Source organism: Ahaetulla prasina, chromosome 6, assembly GCF_028640845.1.
Source record: "Ahaetulla prasina isolate Xishuangbanna chromosome 6, ASM2864084v1, whole genome shotgun sequence".
NCBI classification, from domain to species: Eukaryota; Metazoa; Chordata; class Lepidosauria; order Squamata; family Colubridae; genus Ahaetulla; species Ahaetulla prasina.
This window is the reverse complement of record NC_080544.1, coordinates 62,064,007-62,080,402: the sequence shown is the minus strand read 5'-3', so window position 1 is coordinate 62,080,402 and position 16,396 is coordinate 62,064,007. Positions and strand designations below refer to the sequence as shown.

At 44.3% G+C, this 16,396-nt stretch overlaps 1 protein-coding gene across 3 annotated transcripts in view; it reads left to right on the top strand.

Annotated features, from left to right (window-relative positions):
- Positions 1 to 229: 229 nt before the first annotated feature.
- Positions 230 to 16,396, top strand: part of CRTAC1 (cartilage acidic protein 1) — a 36,578-nt gene continuing 20,411 nt past the window's right edge. For all 3 annotated transcript variants that reach the window (XM_058188283.1, XM_058188284.1, XM_058188282.1), the window contains exons 1-2: positions 230 to 415; positions 7,603 to 7,808. In XM_058188283.1, coding sequence (XP_058044266.1) covers positions 386 to 415; positions 7,603 to 7,808 — 236 coding nt within the window. In that variant the 5' untranslated portion in view covers positions 230 to 385. The remainder of the gene's footprint in view (positions 416 to 7,602; positions 7,809 to 16,396) is intronic.

Genomic DNA, 16,396 nt, shown 5'->3' with positions numbered 1-16,396 from the left:
TGAGTGCACGGATACACACACACACACGCAAACCAGCTTCACCGCCCGTCACAGTTTGGCTCCGTATTGATCGGCGCTGCCTGGCCGCGCTTCCCCTGCAATTCCAGGTAGTAAATCAGTGCCAGGCGACTCCACCTCCCGGCGTTGCCATTGGGTGCCTGCTGTGCTCGGGTCGCAGTGATTGGTCGCCTCGCGGGCGCAAGCCTTTACATAAGAAGGCGCTCGCTCTGCTGACTTGATAGAGCCGGAGAGATACACATTCACGCACGCCGAGACCAAAAGAGCGGTGGCCGGAGATCTGACACTAAAACGACAAGGATCCGCACGTGAACAGGGCAGTCCGCCCGCCTGCCCGCTCCGGGTGCTTCGCGGCCAGCTGGTAGGCATGGAGCTGCCCCGGCAATCCACTTGCCCGGTGAGTAAAACTGTTTCCTGCTCTGCTGTGCCCAAACCGACCGGGACAAAGTTTTCCAAATTCCCAAAGAGATGGAGACTTTGGGTGGGAAGAAAAGTTGCAGTTGGCGAATGATGCGGGGCGGGAGGAGGCTATGAAAGCATAGTCGAGTGCCACGTGAGACTGGCGGGCGGAATTTTGGGTTGAGGGGTGGGCTTCTGGGAGAGAATGGTGGGGAGGGGCCGTATGGAAAAGCCCGGGCTTCGGAAACCAGGGAGTAAGAAGTGGAAATGAAGGTTTGATAGAAGTGATGGGGACGGGGAAGCACTTTTGTGCGCTGGGGATGTGCTGAAGAGCCGCTGTGGAGACAGCTATCGGCTGTCCAATGGCACGCTGGATCTTCCTGAGCAGGGAGCCGTTTCTTGGAGTGCTCGCCTCCGGCAGCGAGCAAAAACTGAGTGCCAAGGTGACTGCTGCTCTCCAGATTGCACTAGTGCTGCTGGTGGCAGCAGCTGCTAGTAGTGGCAATGCCAGTGTTGAGGTTGGCTTGATATCCTGCAGTTTGACATGGCCGAGGAAAGGCATGGTTCCAACTCTGAAGTGTAACTCTATGGGCCCCGGAATTCTGGCTGCTTCCTGAAGATCTGATAGGTCTGGTTCCAAATTCTTTGATTTTGTGGGAGAAAAGAATATCACTTGCCTGCAGTATTAATGCAGGATCTGGGCTGGGAATAGCAAACTCTGGAAAGACAGCAATGCAGACAAAGCCAGTAGCTCTTTCTTGTTAGTGGCTTCAGAAAGAAAAAAAAATTTGGAAACAGAAACAATACTTGGTCATTACTGAAGCTCAAACCTGAATTTTATGATATCAGTGCTTTTGATTGGTTGAACCCGTTTGCCCTCCTGCACTTTGAACAAGAATTTGGTGGGTTGGCATCTTGTGACATTTCTTAACTAGGTTGATATCAGCACACGTCATTGGCTGAACAGACATGATGTCACTGAGAAGGATAAAGAAATCCATTTGGACAACAACTCTGTGAACGAGTGATGTCACTACAATGAGACAGAAAACCCTGTATCATTGTGAGGCTTTTGGAAAACAATCTATATTATATTGGTGATGTGATTCTATAGGAGTTCAACTATCATTTAGGAAAATTGCAGAAAGTATGGAGTAGAAACTGCTTGCTAATGCGGAACAGCGGTCCACTTAAAAGTTTCATTCTACTCATTTGAAAGTACAGGATTTGCCAGGAGAACGTGTCAACTGAGAAAATCGCATGCAATTTCTTCTCCCTTCCTCTGACCAATGGCAAGAAATCAAAGCATGCATTTATTAGGGGATTATTGCATAGTGTTAGAATGTTATGCAAATCCCAATTTCTTTCCGACAGAAGAAATCTGTTTTCACCAGCCCTACTGGTTTCTGCATATATGGGTACAAACAGCAGTGTGGTCAGCCACACCCTAAGAGATCATGAAAGTCATGGAAATATGCAGCTGCAGACATACCCTCTTGAAGCGCCTTCTCTCTAGTTTGACAATACACATCCCTGCTCCAAACACTATTCTTTTAGAAGCTTTTCATCCAGTCAGCATTTGGAATCACATGATCAGAAAACTAGAAGACAACTACAAAAAGCGGGATTATTATCACAATCTTGTGTTTTGGGGGAAATTTGCTGCAGCAGGGGTTCAGAATGGGCATTTTGTCCACACGGCATTCTCTGTGTTAAGAGCAGACCCTTGGTATAATAAAAGATCATAAGGTATAGGGCATGAAATCATGCAGATGATTTCCATCAATGTCCACAGCAAGAACAAAATGGCGTCCACTGTTTTTTTTCCAGCTACCAAGGACATCGAAAACCATATCCATCCCTTTTAATCCTAACAGACACCTAAGGTTGTTTCTGATCTTGGTTTGGTTCAAGAAGTAAGTGGATTCAATCTTGAATCCTCTTAACCTACCCGTATCTTCCACTTTCAGAGCCGACTCGAAGACGCAAAGGGAAGCAATCAAAAACAACATAGGAGGCAGCACATGAATGCCTCGCTTCAGTCCATTGCCTTTCTATACAATCCTGTTTGAACACGGGGATGGAGAGATTCTTCTTGCTTTTCCTTTATCGTGTCATGCTGCTCTCTTGATTCTTGCAGCCTGTCTATGGGCATCCAATGGTGATTTTGCAGGCATATCGGCAGTGATTGCTGAATTGCTGCCCTCAACCCAGGAAGTAAAATCCCAAAAAATGAGAACAAAACAGGGATAGGCAACCTTTGGAGTCCAGTAGACGGATTGGGAATTTTGAGTCATATCATGAACAATATCACAAAATGGCTGCCATAGTCACAAAACTGTCAATTTTTAAAAAGAGAAACATGAAACTGATCCCCACCACTCCCTTTGGCCTCAGCTTCCAATCCAAAATACTCTGTCCCACGCTCAGCTTTATTTATTTTTGCTTTGAGATTATTTTGGAGGTCCAGGAAGTCCTTTTCTAAACAAAGTCCTGAGCTGCTACCACCTACCATTTTTGTTTTCTAAGTAAGTTTGAAAATCGTAGGTGACTTAGAGGTGCTCATAGGAATGATTCTGGAGCCTTGCTTTTGCTATATGCCAACTTTTTGGTTCAATTTTTTATTTGAAAAAGAATTAGTAGTATCTACTGAGTCAGGGAACCCAGCAGCACCAAGAGAAGCATTCACCAGTTTTTTGGTGTACAGGTACTCCTCAACTTACAAAGGTTCAGTTAGTGACTGTTAAAAGTTACAATGTCCTTGAAAAAAGTGTCTTATGACCATTTTTCACAACCATTGCAGCATTCCCCCATGGTCATATGATCAAAATTCAGATAAGATAGGATAGGATAGGATAGGATAGGATAGGATAGGATAGGATAGGATAGGATAGGATAGGATAGAATTGAATTGAATTGAATTTTTTAATTGGCCAAGTGTGATTGGACACACAAGGAATTTGTCTTTGGTGCATATGCTCTCAGCGTACATAAAAGAAAAGATATGTTCATCAAGAATTCTAAGGTACAACACTTAATGATAGTCATAGGGTACAAATAATGCTTGACAACTGACATACTTATGACAGCTGCAGTATATCGGGATCATGTGATCCCCTTTTACAACCTTCGGACAAGCAAAGTCAATGGGAAAGTCAGATTCACTTAGCAGTCATGTTACCAACTTAACTGCAGTGATTCACTTAACAACTTGGCAAAAAATTGTAAAATGTCTCACTTAGCAACAGAAATGTTGGGTTCAAATGAGGTCATAAGTCAAGGACCTGTACTTGGATGTCATTTTGTTCACCCAGGACTAGAAATTTCACCAGCCGACTTGGGACTACCAGTAGATCACGTATGGATTTAAATGGAGATAATAACAATTACACTATCTTTCTCCTATCTGACATTCTTCTGATATATTGGGGTCCAAATTCCAGTCATCCCAATCTAGTGAGATATGCTGGCTAAGATTAATGAGAATTAGCTCCAATATTTGGGCGGAGCTAAAGTATGCAAATTCACAAAATTGAATAGATTTGTATTAGAATCTCTAGGAAAGTAGTGTATAAATGATAATGCAGGGCCAATGCAAAAATGAAATTTGGAGCTGCGGATATGATTAATTTTTAATCTATATGTCTTTTCTTGTGAAATACTTTATAGTGGCTATAACATATGATGAAATATAGGATCATGGTTCCTAATCAGTTTTCCTCAATAAACTATTGGAAACTGTTCAAAATAAGCCTAAACGGAACTATTTTCCATCTAAGGATTTTGTAATGTGTTCAGCAACTTTATCTGACAGCACTAGGAGCATAAAAACCAGGTCTTCCAAGGTCCAAGGGGAAAGCTGAAATCCCAGAAGAGGAAGAGCAGGGGTTACAAGGATCAAGTACATTTTCTTCACTGCCCGCGCACAGGTGCAAGCTCTGAGTGCATGTCTGTGCGTGTTTAGGAAGGCAACTTAATTAATGGCCATTTCCCTAATGATCTATCTAGAAATGCACACTGATGTATGAGTTTAATTAGCTCAAGCCAAATGCTGGGAGCGCGACAGAAGAACACGTTGTCTTTGTCACCAGGCGCCTGTTACTATCCTATGTTTATGGAAACTTATTTAATGAAGAGTTAATCTGTGCCTAAACTGGAGGATAATACCAGCTACTAGCCTTGTATGATGGATTGTTTTGCTGTGGAAGAACACAAGAAAGATGCATTTGCTCTTGTACTTCCTACCTGGTCATTTGACCTATAGATACCTATGAATGGCTCCTTCATTGTTTCTATACCGAATAGGTAGAGGTTTTCCTGATGAGGACTAAACCTAATAGCTCCTGATATTACATTATAACTATTTATAGTAATCATTATTAATTGCAATTATGTGCACCCAGGGCCTCCTCTCTTATATAATGGGAATAACCAAGTTTATTGAGACTTTTCAGTTTTTGTTTTCAGTAGGTTTCTTATATTTCAGGCCACATCATGAATTCTGCAGCCCTAAATTCTATTGCGAAGCGTAATGAAATAGATAAATTTCATCCATTGCCTCTTTAGAGAATAAATTTGAGCATATGGTGATTTCAATGAAGTCATGGAAAGTCTTGGAGGCTTGCTGATCTTTGAGCAGGAGGAGAAGAAGCTTAGGACATGCCTAGTTATAGTACCATCTGCCTATCAGTGTAGGTAGAGTGGATACTCACAATTGTTCAAGACCACCTCTGGGTTTGGATCCAGGAGGAAGATTTGCAAGAGCTTACCTTGAGATCTGTTTTGTAGAAGTGTTAATACTACAGGATACTTCTAAGAGGGGTTAGGACAGTCCCAAAAGGCCAATAATAGAGCTAATGAGTTATTATCTGTAGAAATGTTCACAAGACAGATTACCTATTCCATAATGTATTTTGACAGCCTTCTTATTCACACAATCAGTATGGATAAAACATGATGAAACGATGGGCTTCTCCCCCTTCACACTTTCATTCCAAGGGACTTTAAAGGGACTATTGATTCTAACCTACAATACTGATTATAAGAATACTCCAAACTGACAACCCTGGCTGGGGGAGGAAAGATAGTTATTAACATAAAATATAAGAGTTTTCATATGTGGATACTGACAGAATGAAGAAATGCCTTTTTTCTTGCTAAGCTTTAACTACTCTTGTTGTGTTTACAAATGAGGGGAAGAGATGTTCATCTGTTTTAAGGATTATTTTTTTTAATTTGCATTTATATCCTGCCCTTCTCCGAAGACTCAGGGCGGCTTACATTGTGTTAAGCAATAGTCTTCATCCATTTGTATATTATATACAAAGTCAACTCATTTTACCTACCTTATAAAGGATGGAAGGCTGAGTCAACCTTGGGCCCGGTGGGACTTGAACCTGCAGTAATTGCAAGCAGCTGTGTTAATAACAGACTGTTTTAGCAGTCTGAGCCACCAGAGGCCCTGGATTAATGAATCTCATTGCAAAATTGCTTTCTCATGAAGTAAAAGAGGCTATCCTATCTCAGAGCCTACCTTGAACTGAAAGGTGATTCCTGGCACAAGATGCTTTATTTGCTGCCATCTTCTTTTTTGCATGGACTACTCCAGAGGAGAGATCAACAGACATTCTGTGGTAGTGCTTTAATGTTGAGAAGATCCTGCCTCAAGAAGCAGACTGGATGGCCCTCAGGATTGTCTAATCTTCATCAGAGTTACTGGAAAGTTATGAAGCAGAATGTGATCAACTTAAAACAGAAATGTGATGTTATTAAAATACTTGTTCACATCGCTCCATTTGGGTTTCAATCTACACTATGTTGCCTGGTGCTTTTTTATAGATTCTTTCTCTGTCATCTTCTAGCTCAGGGTAGTCAAAAAATCAACTCCTACTCTTTGATGGAATCAAAGAAGAGAGATGGGACATTCTTCTTGAAGGAATGAATTAAGGTCCTTTTGTCAGCGTTCCAGAAAACCCCTCTTGCAGAAAAGACTCCGAAACCAACATCTTTCAAAGTTCTTTTACTAGCATAGGTAAACTGGCATAGTTGGAGGAAAACCGAAACTGGGGATTCCGGTTCCTCCCTCAGTAATACAAACCCCAAAATCTCCATCCTCATGACCCCTCTGCTGGTCACATGCTCCAATCCTCAACCATCCCATCCAGCCACTCCTTCTCCAGATGCGAACCCAGCCTGACCTTGACTGGCAGAAAATGTTATTATGTCTAATCATCCCTTGCACTACCATACTCCTCCCCTCCTTTCCCACAGAGGAGAATTGTGGCAGCGCATGGAAGCCTTCGGCCTAGTATGGCTTCCAAAGCTGACATCTTTCTCTTTCTTTTAATTCTGATGAATGAACGTGAGATCTAATGGTCTAACCTAGTGTATTTTTATTTCTCTTCAGCAGGGATGTGGAACTCTGAAGCTAATATGGTTTCACATCCCAGAGTGAATTCTGAGACAGCTGAATTGACTTTCAGTCCTGAAACTAGATGTTTGGTACGAACTATAGTGTCAGCACATCCTGCTCTTCACAACAGCTGAAATTTTCCATAGATCTAGCATTCCAATGCTTCCCCCTTAAAGCTCAGAAGATAAAGAAACAGAAGTTTCCTGTCCACAATAAAGTAAAAAACAACATCTCTATTGATACTTGAGCATTAGCAACTGCTGACCAATCCAGAACCAAACCAAAGTCTCCAAAACCGCTTGCCCAATTCTGCAAGGGGTGGTAGCAATGCTATCCCTAAGAATTTATCAGGATGGTTATATCCTGATAAATTATCATTATCCCTGCCAATGCTTATCTGCATGGTTAAGTAGCAGTGAAATGAGCAAAGTAAGCTAGATTTTGAGCCTTGCTGGCACATTGATTAGAATGTTGTATTGCGGGCAAATTCTGCCCACAGCCTGGAGTTCGATCCTGACCGTCTCAATATTGATTCAGCCTTCCTTCCTTCCTTCTGAGGTTGGTAACATGAGGACCCAGATTGTTGGGAGCAATATGCCAACATATGTAAACCAATCAGAGAGTGCTGTAAAGCAGTATGGAACAGTATATAAGTCTAAATGCTATTGCTATTTTCCATAGTTTTATAATCTGTTACAGAATTCCTGCATTAAGAAAAAAAATTCCCAGCTACTAAGTGAATGGGTGATGTAGCCACATGCTTCTCTTTATAGGTGCCAAGGTTGCTGCTGCTGCTGCTGTTGTGGAGCCTGGTTCTGCCTTGGCCTGGTGAAGGATCCCAGCGTAGTAAACCCATGTTCACAGCAATCACAGATCAAATCCTTCCCCCTGACTATGAGAGCAACCCGACTCAGCTCAACTATGGTGTGGCTGTGACTGATGTAGACCAGGATGGAGACTTTGAGATTGTCGTGGCTGGGTGGGTACCAAGAAAAATGCGAAGTATTGCTAGATGCATGGGAAGTTGGTGGGTGAGGGAGGGGCTGCCACCTCACAAGGAGTCATATTTGAGGAAAAAGAATAGTCTAGAGCAGGGGTCAGCAACCCACGACTCTGGAGCCTCATGTGGCTCTTTCATCCCTCTGCTGCGGGTCCCTGTCACTCAAAATATGCATCATAACTGGCAATGTGTGATACCCGCCAGCATGCGATTTATTGAGCTTTTCGACCCCTGATAGACCAACCATGGATAAATCCAAGAAAAGAAAAGTTTCAGAAGAAAACAGAACGTTTAATTCAACTACATATGCTAGTTCTGTGGCCTCTCAGAAAATAATCAGGCACGGGAAAGGTTTTGTGGCTCCCCGTGTTTTCTTTTCTGTGGGAAACGGGTCCAAATGGCTCTTTGAGTGTTTAAGGTTGCCAACCCCTGGTCTAGAGTTAACAGGATGCAAGGAAGATGGTTACATCCCAAAGGGTGGTCTCATACAAAAGGTAAAAAACAAGTTCAATATTATCATTATCATTATCATTATTACTACTACTACTACTACTACTACTACTACTATTATTCATTGCACAGTCAGCCAGATGTTCAGACTAGGTTTGGTATTTTTTCTACCTATTGAGTCCTTACCAAGGACCTGGGATAGGCAAATCTGGATGTTTGATGGTGTTACAGATATCATCACAGGATGGAAGCAGTTCCAAGTAAAGCTGCCTTCTGCAATTGACTGATGGCAAATTTGTCAATGCCTATGGTGTTCAAGTGGTGCTCAAGTTGTTTCAGGACTGCACCCAAGGCACCTATTACTATTGGTACTATCCTTGCTTGCCTTTGCCATAGTCAAATTATTATTATATACTTTATTCATTAAACATGAAACTCAGTCAACTCAGTCAAATTATTATTATTATTATTGTTATTAAATTTATATATTGCCTTCCTCAAAATCTCAAGCAACTCTGGGCAGGTTTGGCTAACTGCCATACAATATATGAATTAGTATGTGTACTGCCATACAGTAAGAATCAAATATATAGATTTGTTTGTAAGCCATGCCACAACTATTATTTATTTTCATCATGGTATATTGAACAAGCTATAATGGTCCAATTCACATATAAGAAAAGCCTTAAATCACCTTATACTCACAATGGCTGGGTGCATATATTGTATTAATTCAAAACTAAACGAATCACATTAAAGTTTAATACAGTGTGTGAATTCAAACCCTGTTTGTCAGAAGAACTTGGACACTGCTATGTTTGTGGGGTTTTACAAATGTTCTGGACTAAAACTAACATTCCCAGTTAGTGGGATCTGATTGAGACCTATGAGAAATGTCTTTGAAAACCCCTGAAGGGCATTTAATTGATGAAGGCTGTAAAAGGAAGGAAAAGTATACATGTTCATATTCTACTTTGCTCTTAGGACATGTAAAGATTGATATGGATCCTCTGGAATAAGCCAAAAATAACATCTGTGCAATGATTCAATTCCAGATGTGTATGTGGGTTTTCAGTGGAACTAATATATAGTTACATCCTCAAAGCTTACAGCTTAACTGTCTCCCACATGATCACTTCCCTGATTAACTACCTCTGCCAGTACCCTTCTCAGCTCCCACCCCAGCTTCCCCAACCTGTCCAGGCTGCAATCATGACCTAGGACCATGAGGGTGAACCTATGGCATGTGTGCCGGAAGTAGCACACAGAGCCAGTTTGCCTGGCACGTGCGGCGTCGCCTATTCCTCTTCCGAGTTTCCGGTGCATACATGCGCATCGGCCAGCTAGTCTTCTGGTTACTGGTGCTCATGCACGCATGACAGTCAGCTGACTGTCGTGTCCCACCCCCACTCCGACGAACGAGTCAAGGAAGTCTGTAACAAACTTGGCAACGAAGCCTCTGCAGCTTGCCAAGTTCCTTCGAGGTTTATCAGGCAGGAGTCCAAGTTGTGACTTCAGCGATAGGGTCCGGTATCAGCAAACTAGATAAGACTTTGCTTGACTCAAGGTTGGAATGCCAAAAGCAGGTCCTTTATATAGGCTATGGGGGGTGGCTCCATGACTCAGCATTTATCCAGGCCTGTCCCACCCTTCCTTCTGCTGGCGTCGCCTCTCAGATCTCCGGAAGCGAGGGTCCACCCCTTCTGCATTGTCTTCAGCTGGATCTGCTATCAGCGTCTGGGAAAGGGAGGGGTCAGAGGAAGTAGGTCCGAGTAATTCTAGCACCTGGCTGGCTTCCTGCTCTGAAGGCTGAGCCAAAGGAACACACGCTGTATGAGTGAGGTTTATTGGGCTACTCCTTTCACTCCTGGAATCCTCTCTGGGCATGGGGCCAGGGCCGGGGGCTGGAGGCATGACAGGCCATTCATCTTCATTATCAGACTCGGAGTCTGATAAAAGGCCCGGTTGGAGACGGGAGGGGCCCGGCTGAGGAGAGGAGGGAGGACGAGTCACAACACTGACCTTCACATGTGTAGCAGTGCCAGAAACTAGAAGATCAGCCAGCCAGCTGATTGTTGTGCACACATGCGTGCCAGTAAACAGAAGACTAGCTGCTGGTGTGTTCCCTGGGACACCCCCTTGCCAGCCAGGAGCACTCCCCCAGTCGCTCCTCTGCACCCACCCGCCTGCCCTGTCACTGACTCCAAAGCTGCACTGCCTGGGATCCACATGGGCTGCTGCAGGGGGATGCCAGGCATAGCTGGCTAGATGCTGCCTGGAGTGGAGGCTGGCAGGAGGATGAGGAACCATCAATGCCTCTTCGCCAGCACGAATGACCTGCTGCCACAGCCTGCCATCGCCCTCGCTGACCCGCCAGCTGCTCCTGCCACTGGAGCCAAGAGCTTCCCTGTCTCCCCACCCAAACAGACTTCTGGTGCAGCCCCAAGCCTTCAGCAGGGAGGGAGGGAAGCCCTGGCCCACCTGTCCTTGCCGCCGCCACCCCTCACCCCTGGCAATGGGGGTTCTTGCACTGCTGCTTCCCTGGCAGCAGCAGGAATAGCAGCCTGGGGCTTCCCTCCCTCCCTGCCAGAGGCTTGGGGCCACTCGGGCAGGGAGACAGGGAAGCCCCAGCCTAGCCAACAGCTCTGCTCCTTTTCCTCTTCTGGGTTCTGGCGTGCCCCCTCACCTCTCGTAACCAGGAGAAGCAAGCTGCCCCCAGGAGGTCCAGAGGATAGCGTAGTAAGTGGTAAGAGATGCACTGGCTAGGAAGTGGTCATGCTCCCTTGGAAGAAGTGGAGAGGATTGCACCAACCTTTGCCAGTGTGAGCGGCCATGCTGGATGCTGGAGAGGGTTGCACCAACTTTTGCCAGTGTGAGCGGCCATGCTGGATGCTGCCTGGAGCTCAAGGCTGGCAGGATGAAGAGGAGCAGCGACGGCAGACCATTCATGCCGGCAAAGTTTGGTGCAGGAGCCAAAACAGGGAATGGGGGGGGGACACGTATGTGTGGATGGTAGTGGCAGTGTCTCAGCCGGGCCACCTCGGCTTCTGAATGCGTGGCCTCCGCCGCCCTGCCTGCTGCACCTGTTTGGCCGGTGGCTCCCCGCGTTTGGAGGCTGAGGTGGCCCAGCTGAGACACTGCCACCGGCCATTGAACAGCCGCTGCTTTGTCTTGCCAGGGAACAGGCTGCTACCCGGTTGTCCCCTGGACCGGCGATGCATGCTGAGTTTGCCAAAAGACTCACAGTCAGCCGGCCATGAGGCATCTGGGTTGCTCAAGTGCCCTGACCCACCAGGCGAGGAAAAAGCAGTGGCGGGCCCTGTCCAGCTGTGGCCCACAGAAAGCCCAGCTGCCAAAGCGGCTGAACGGCAGAGATTCGGCCATCAGACCAAGAGGCCGCTGGTCTGTGGCTGCTTGGCTTCCTTTGTAGCCTACACATGTATTGAAAATGACAGATGAATAAAATTTCCAAATCTCAGCTTAAAAGGAAAAAAAATTCTATCTCAACTGAGAGTAAAAAAAAATGCTGCCCCTTGCCCCCGAGCTGGCCAGTTGGGCGGGGTGGGTGGGAGGGAAGCCCCGGCCCGCCCGTCTCACCACCACCGCCCTCTCGCCCCTGGTGGCAGTGGCTGTCGCACTGCCACTTCTGGGCATGGAGCAAGCCATTCCCACCAGCAAAGGTTGGTGCAGGAGGCTTTCCAGGCCCAAAGTGGGGCATGGGAGGGGGTGGGGTGCATGCGCAGGGAGCTGGGGGCACATGCGCGGTCGGGGTGTATGCACGGGGTCAGCATGGGGCGGGGTCATGCATGCATGCGCAGTGGGGTACACATTGCATTATGGGTGCTGGCACGTGTGTGTGTTGTTGCACACTTTCGGTACCCGGGGAAAAAAAGGTTTGCCATCACTGACCTAGGAAGTAGGGGCCAGAGAGGACTGTCTCTTTATAGCTGGCCGCTGCTCATATAACTTGGACTGACATAAAACATGTCTCAGTTGCACTGAGCTGGAAAGAACATATATCCATTTGAAAAGCTCTTCTGTCTAGGATTTCCTAGAAAACAGGGAAATTGTTTCTGTAACCACATTCATTTCACTGAGCCTTCTCAATCTCTTCTTGGCCTTGATTTTTCCTAGCTCTTGCTAAATTGTTTTCCATCTATTCATACCATCCCTATAGCAGGAAGAGAAGATAGCAAGTCTGCTTTAAACACGTGGACTACTAAGGGCATAGTTTTAGAGGACCACATTCTTCTCTTTCATCCCCACTGGACTGCCAGGGATCTCAGTTGCCCTGAAGTTGCATTCAATCTCAGTGGTCTCTTTCACTAACAGATTCACATCTCCATGGCTAGCAATTTTTCATTTGGATTCATCTGTATTCCACCTCTTCAAAGGTTGCTCATATCAGTAAAACATTAAACTGCTCCACAAACTGTAGTCCCCGCACTGCTACGCAGGCTCTATGGAAGAGTGGTCTTCAGCCTTACTGAATGATCACAGAGAAGAAGCCACCCAGACTGGATGGGGAAGCTGTTCCAGACCAGTGCACAGCATGCAAAAAAGCCTGCCCTCAAACATCCATTTTTTTCATGTCCTGGGTGGACATGCAGCATATAATTTAACAATTGCAGTGATTCACTTAACAACTGTGGCAAGAAAGATAATGAAATGGGGCAAAATTCATTTAACAAATGTTTCACTTAGCAGCAGAAATTTTTTGCTCAATTGAGGTTGCAATTCGAGGACTACCTGTAATTGGAACCTAGTTCTAAGCACCAGGTCAAAGCTGTTACTATATCTCCTTCTTGGCTGAAGTGGAGCCATACAGTCCTAGTCGTACTGATAGTTTTAGCTACTGATAGATAAAAGAATGCAAGATAAGACTTGACCTCTTCTCCCCCATCAACACTGATTTCCCCAATTTGATTCTCCACTGATTCCCCCTCTCTCTGTATATTATGTGTATACACACACACACACATACATACTTATATACACACACATACTTTCAGGCTGGGGAACTTTTTCCTCTCAATTCTTCGTGCTGACTTTCCCCAACCTAATGCCCTCCAGTTGTAATGACAGCTTCTAGAATTTTCCTGCCTGGAAATTCTGGGAATTGTATTCCCAATGTAACTGGAAAACTTGTTTGGGAAATGCTGCATTATACAAAGGCTGTGATCTTTAGAACCCAGATTATCTTATTAAGTCTAGAAAACTGTTGAAAGACAGCTCTTTCTCATAGGTGAAGAAAAGTTTAGGCAAGTCAAGACATGTGGAAGAGTGCCCTGGTTTGACCTGCAGAAAAACAAACTTTCTCTCACTCTGAGGAGAGGCAACCTTCTCTCTCGCTCTTCTGACAGCCTCAGTGTGCACCTTGACATTGTGTTAATTGGCTGCAGCAGAGTGAGAGAGTGCTTCATCGCATTATTGACAGTGTGCTTGGCTTGAGTTGGTGCACAGGAGTGAGCAGGCATTCAGCTGTGTGCTCCTTGCATCCCTAATCTGACAGTCCCTTGAAGAGAAAGGATAGAAGGAAATGGAAACCAGCCTGGCCAGCTGCTCAAAGAGGAACAGCATGTTTTGCCTTTAGGGTGATCATGCTGGACATACCTTGACAAATGTGCGTATGGAGAAGTGGAAGTTTCCCATGAATGAACAATCAGGAATGTGTTCATACTTGCCAGGGCTACTTTAATGTATCATTAAGAAGAGGCAAGTTATCCCACAGGAAACAATACCTTATTTATTTATCACATTTTAAAACCTCACATCTCCCTCACGAAGGAACTAACTCTATGTTAGAACGGTATGAGTCCAGCTCTTAAAGGATCCTAATAATCTCTATCTAGGAATTCTATAATCCTGTCAAGAACAGTTCAGATAATGAACTGACTATTTTGACTAGGCTGTTGTCACAGGTAGACTTCAGGTCATTGGCTTCCCCAGCCTGCTGCCCTTCCACTTGTTGGGCTGTAGTGCCTCACCCCTAACTCTATCTAGTAGTTAAGAATGATAAGGGCTCCAAATTTGGAGAAATCAATTCTAATTCTCAAATATTATGAAAATAAATTAATGGTCCCTTCTGAATGATTGTAAGTGATGCATTAACACATGGAGACTAAAACTGAGCTGCACATTTCATATTTAATAATATTGCAATTACTTAAAATAATGATGATGGATAATCCTTGTAAATGTTATAAAATTCTAAGTGTGGGAATCAGCACTAATCCCAATCTTACTGACTACAAAATCACGTTTCCTTAGATTTGTAGGCGTCTTTACAGAATATCTACCCTACAGCTTTCCTTAATTTAGCCCCCTCTAGATATTTCAAATAACAAATCCATAAGACCCATTCAACGTATGATTGGAAAATATACGGACGTTAGTCCAAAACATCTTGACAATGCTCAAATGGGAAAGGTTGTAGCTTTCCTTCAAAAGATGGTGTTTAGGTGCATTGTGCTACAATCCTAGAATTGCTAGCCAGAATGCTAATTCAACCAAATTTACTGGGAATGCTGGAAGTGATCATCCGCTTGAAAGCGGGTGGGGGTGGGGGTGGGGTGGGGCTTTTTACAGTAAGATATTCCTCTGGGTAGGAATGATATTCAACCTGTTCCTGATTAATCCCTGATTGCTTCGATTTCTTAAAAGGCAACTTTACCCGGCAAACTTAACTCATTAATCTATGTGTTCACTGAATCCATCCATCCTTTTTATTCCCGTCATTCCTCTGACCTTCCTTCATGGATGTGCATTCCAGACGCGACATCTCCATCACTCTGTCCTAAACTGTCACCACCTTGTTAGTATTCTTACTAAAGTAGAAACATTGTGCTAGTTCTTTAGTTATGGCCTTAACACAGGCAAGCAGAGCAATTGGACCCTCCTTCTGAGATATGATTTATTTGCAGCCTGAAAAGACTTACTTCTGCTTTTGCTACACTTCGTCACATTTAGTCTGAGGTGCACTGTAATTGTCAGTCTGTCCATCCCCCCCCCCAAACATGCATCTTTAGGGCACAATAGTGACTTCTTTGGTATTTAGGCTTAAAGCCCCTTGACAGAATTGGAATGGAATACAATAAAAACAAAAGAAAATGTTATCATAATATATTTAAAAGGCAATACATTAAGAAACAATAACAATAATAAACAAGTCACCTAAATTCCTGTGAGGGCAAAAAAAAATGTAATCCGGTAGTGAAAAGATACGTCACTTTTGTGGAAGGGGAATTTGATCATAGCAGAGGAGATCTTAGTACTGAGTAGTACCTTGGCTTGGCAGGCTGGCACACAGGAGGCCCTACAAGCAGTAGCAGCATATTCCCTTGCCAGGGCACTCAAAACCCATACTTTGGATTTCCTAGTTTAAGAGTGAGAAATATATTAGAACTGCTGCCACCAGAAGACAGTCTATGCAAAGTTTGCAAGTATCATTTGCAGATCTAATATACCTGGTATTTCTAATTTCCTTTTGATATTGCTCTTAATAAAGAATAACAAAGCATCTCATTCAGCCATGGGCTGCAGTTGCCCATATTTAGACAGCTTTGCATCGCAGAGTACAACCTTTTGCAGGAAGATTCCCACCTTAGGACTGCCAGTGCTATGCTTTCTAATATAGCTCATTTCAAGTCTTGCAATGATTAAATTAATTAAAGAATATCATTCTGAAAGAGGTGCTGGAACAACCCAAAACAATGTTAAGCCAGACATGTGGCTTTTATTACATGTAAGTTTCTTTCCCGCTGATCTTTCTAGAAGAAGAATATGGGAGATCTTGGAGTTAGTCAAATAGCTGAAAGATTCCAAGAGGCAGATTATTATATCATTATATAGAGGGGTGAAATCTAAAAATTTTCCCTGCTGGTTCTGTGGGCGTGGCTTAATTGGTGGGTGTGGCTTGGTGGTCAGATGACTGGGGGGCGTGGTCAATAACAATAAATAATAAAAATAATAAACAAAGTATACAAAACAATAAGAGGTACCAAAAACCAACTTTCACACTTTACACACACACAACACAACACAACACAGCTGACTCACACACAATGTAAAAGCAGCTGCACTTCACCCAAAATGGCCCCTGCAACAAGCAGGAACCT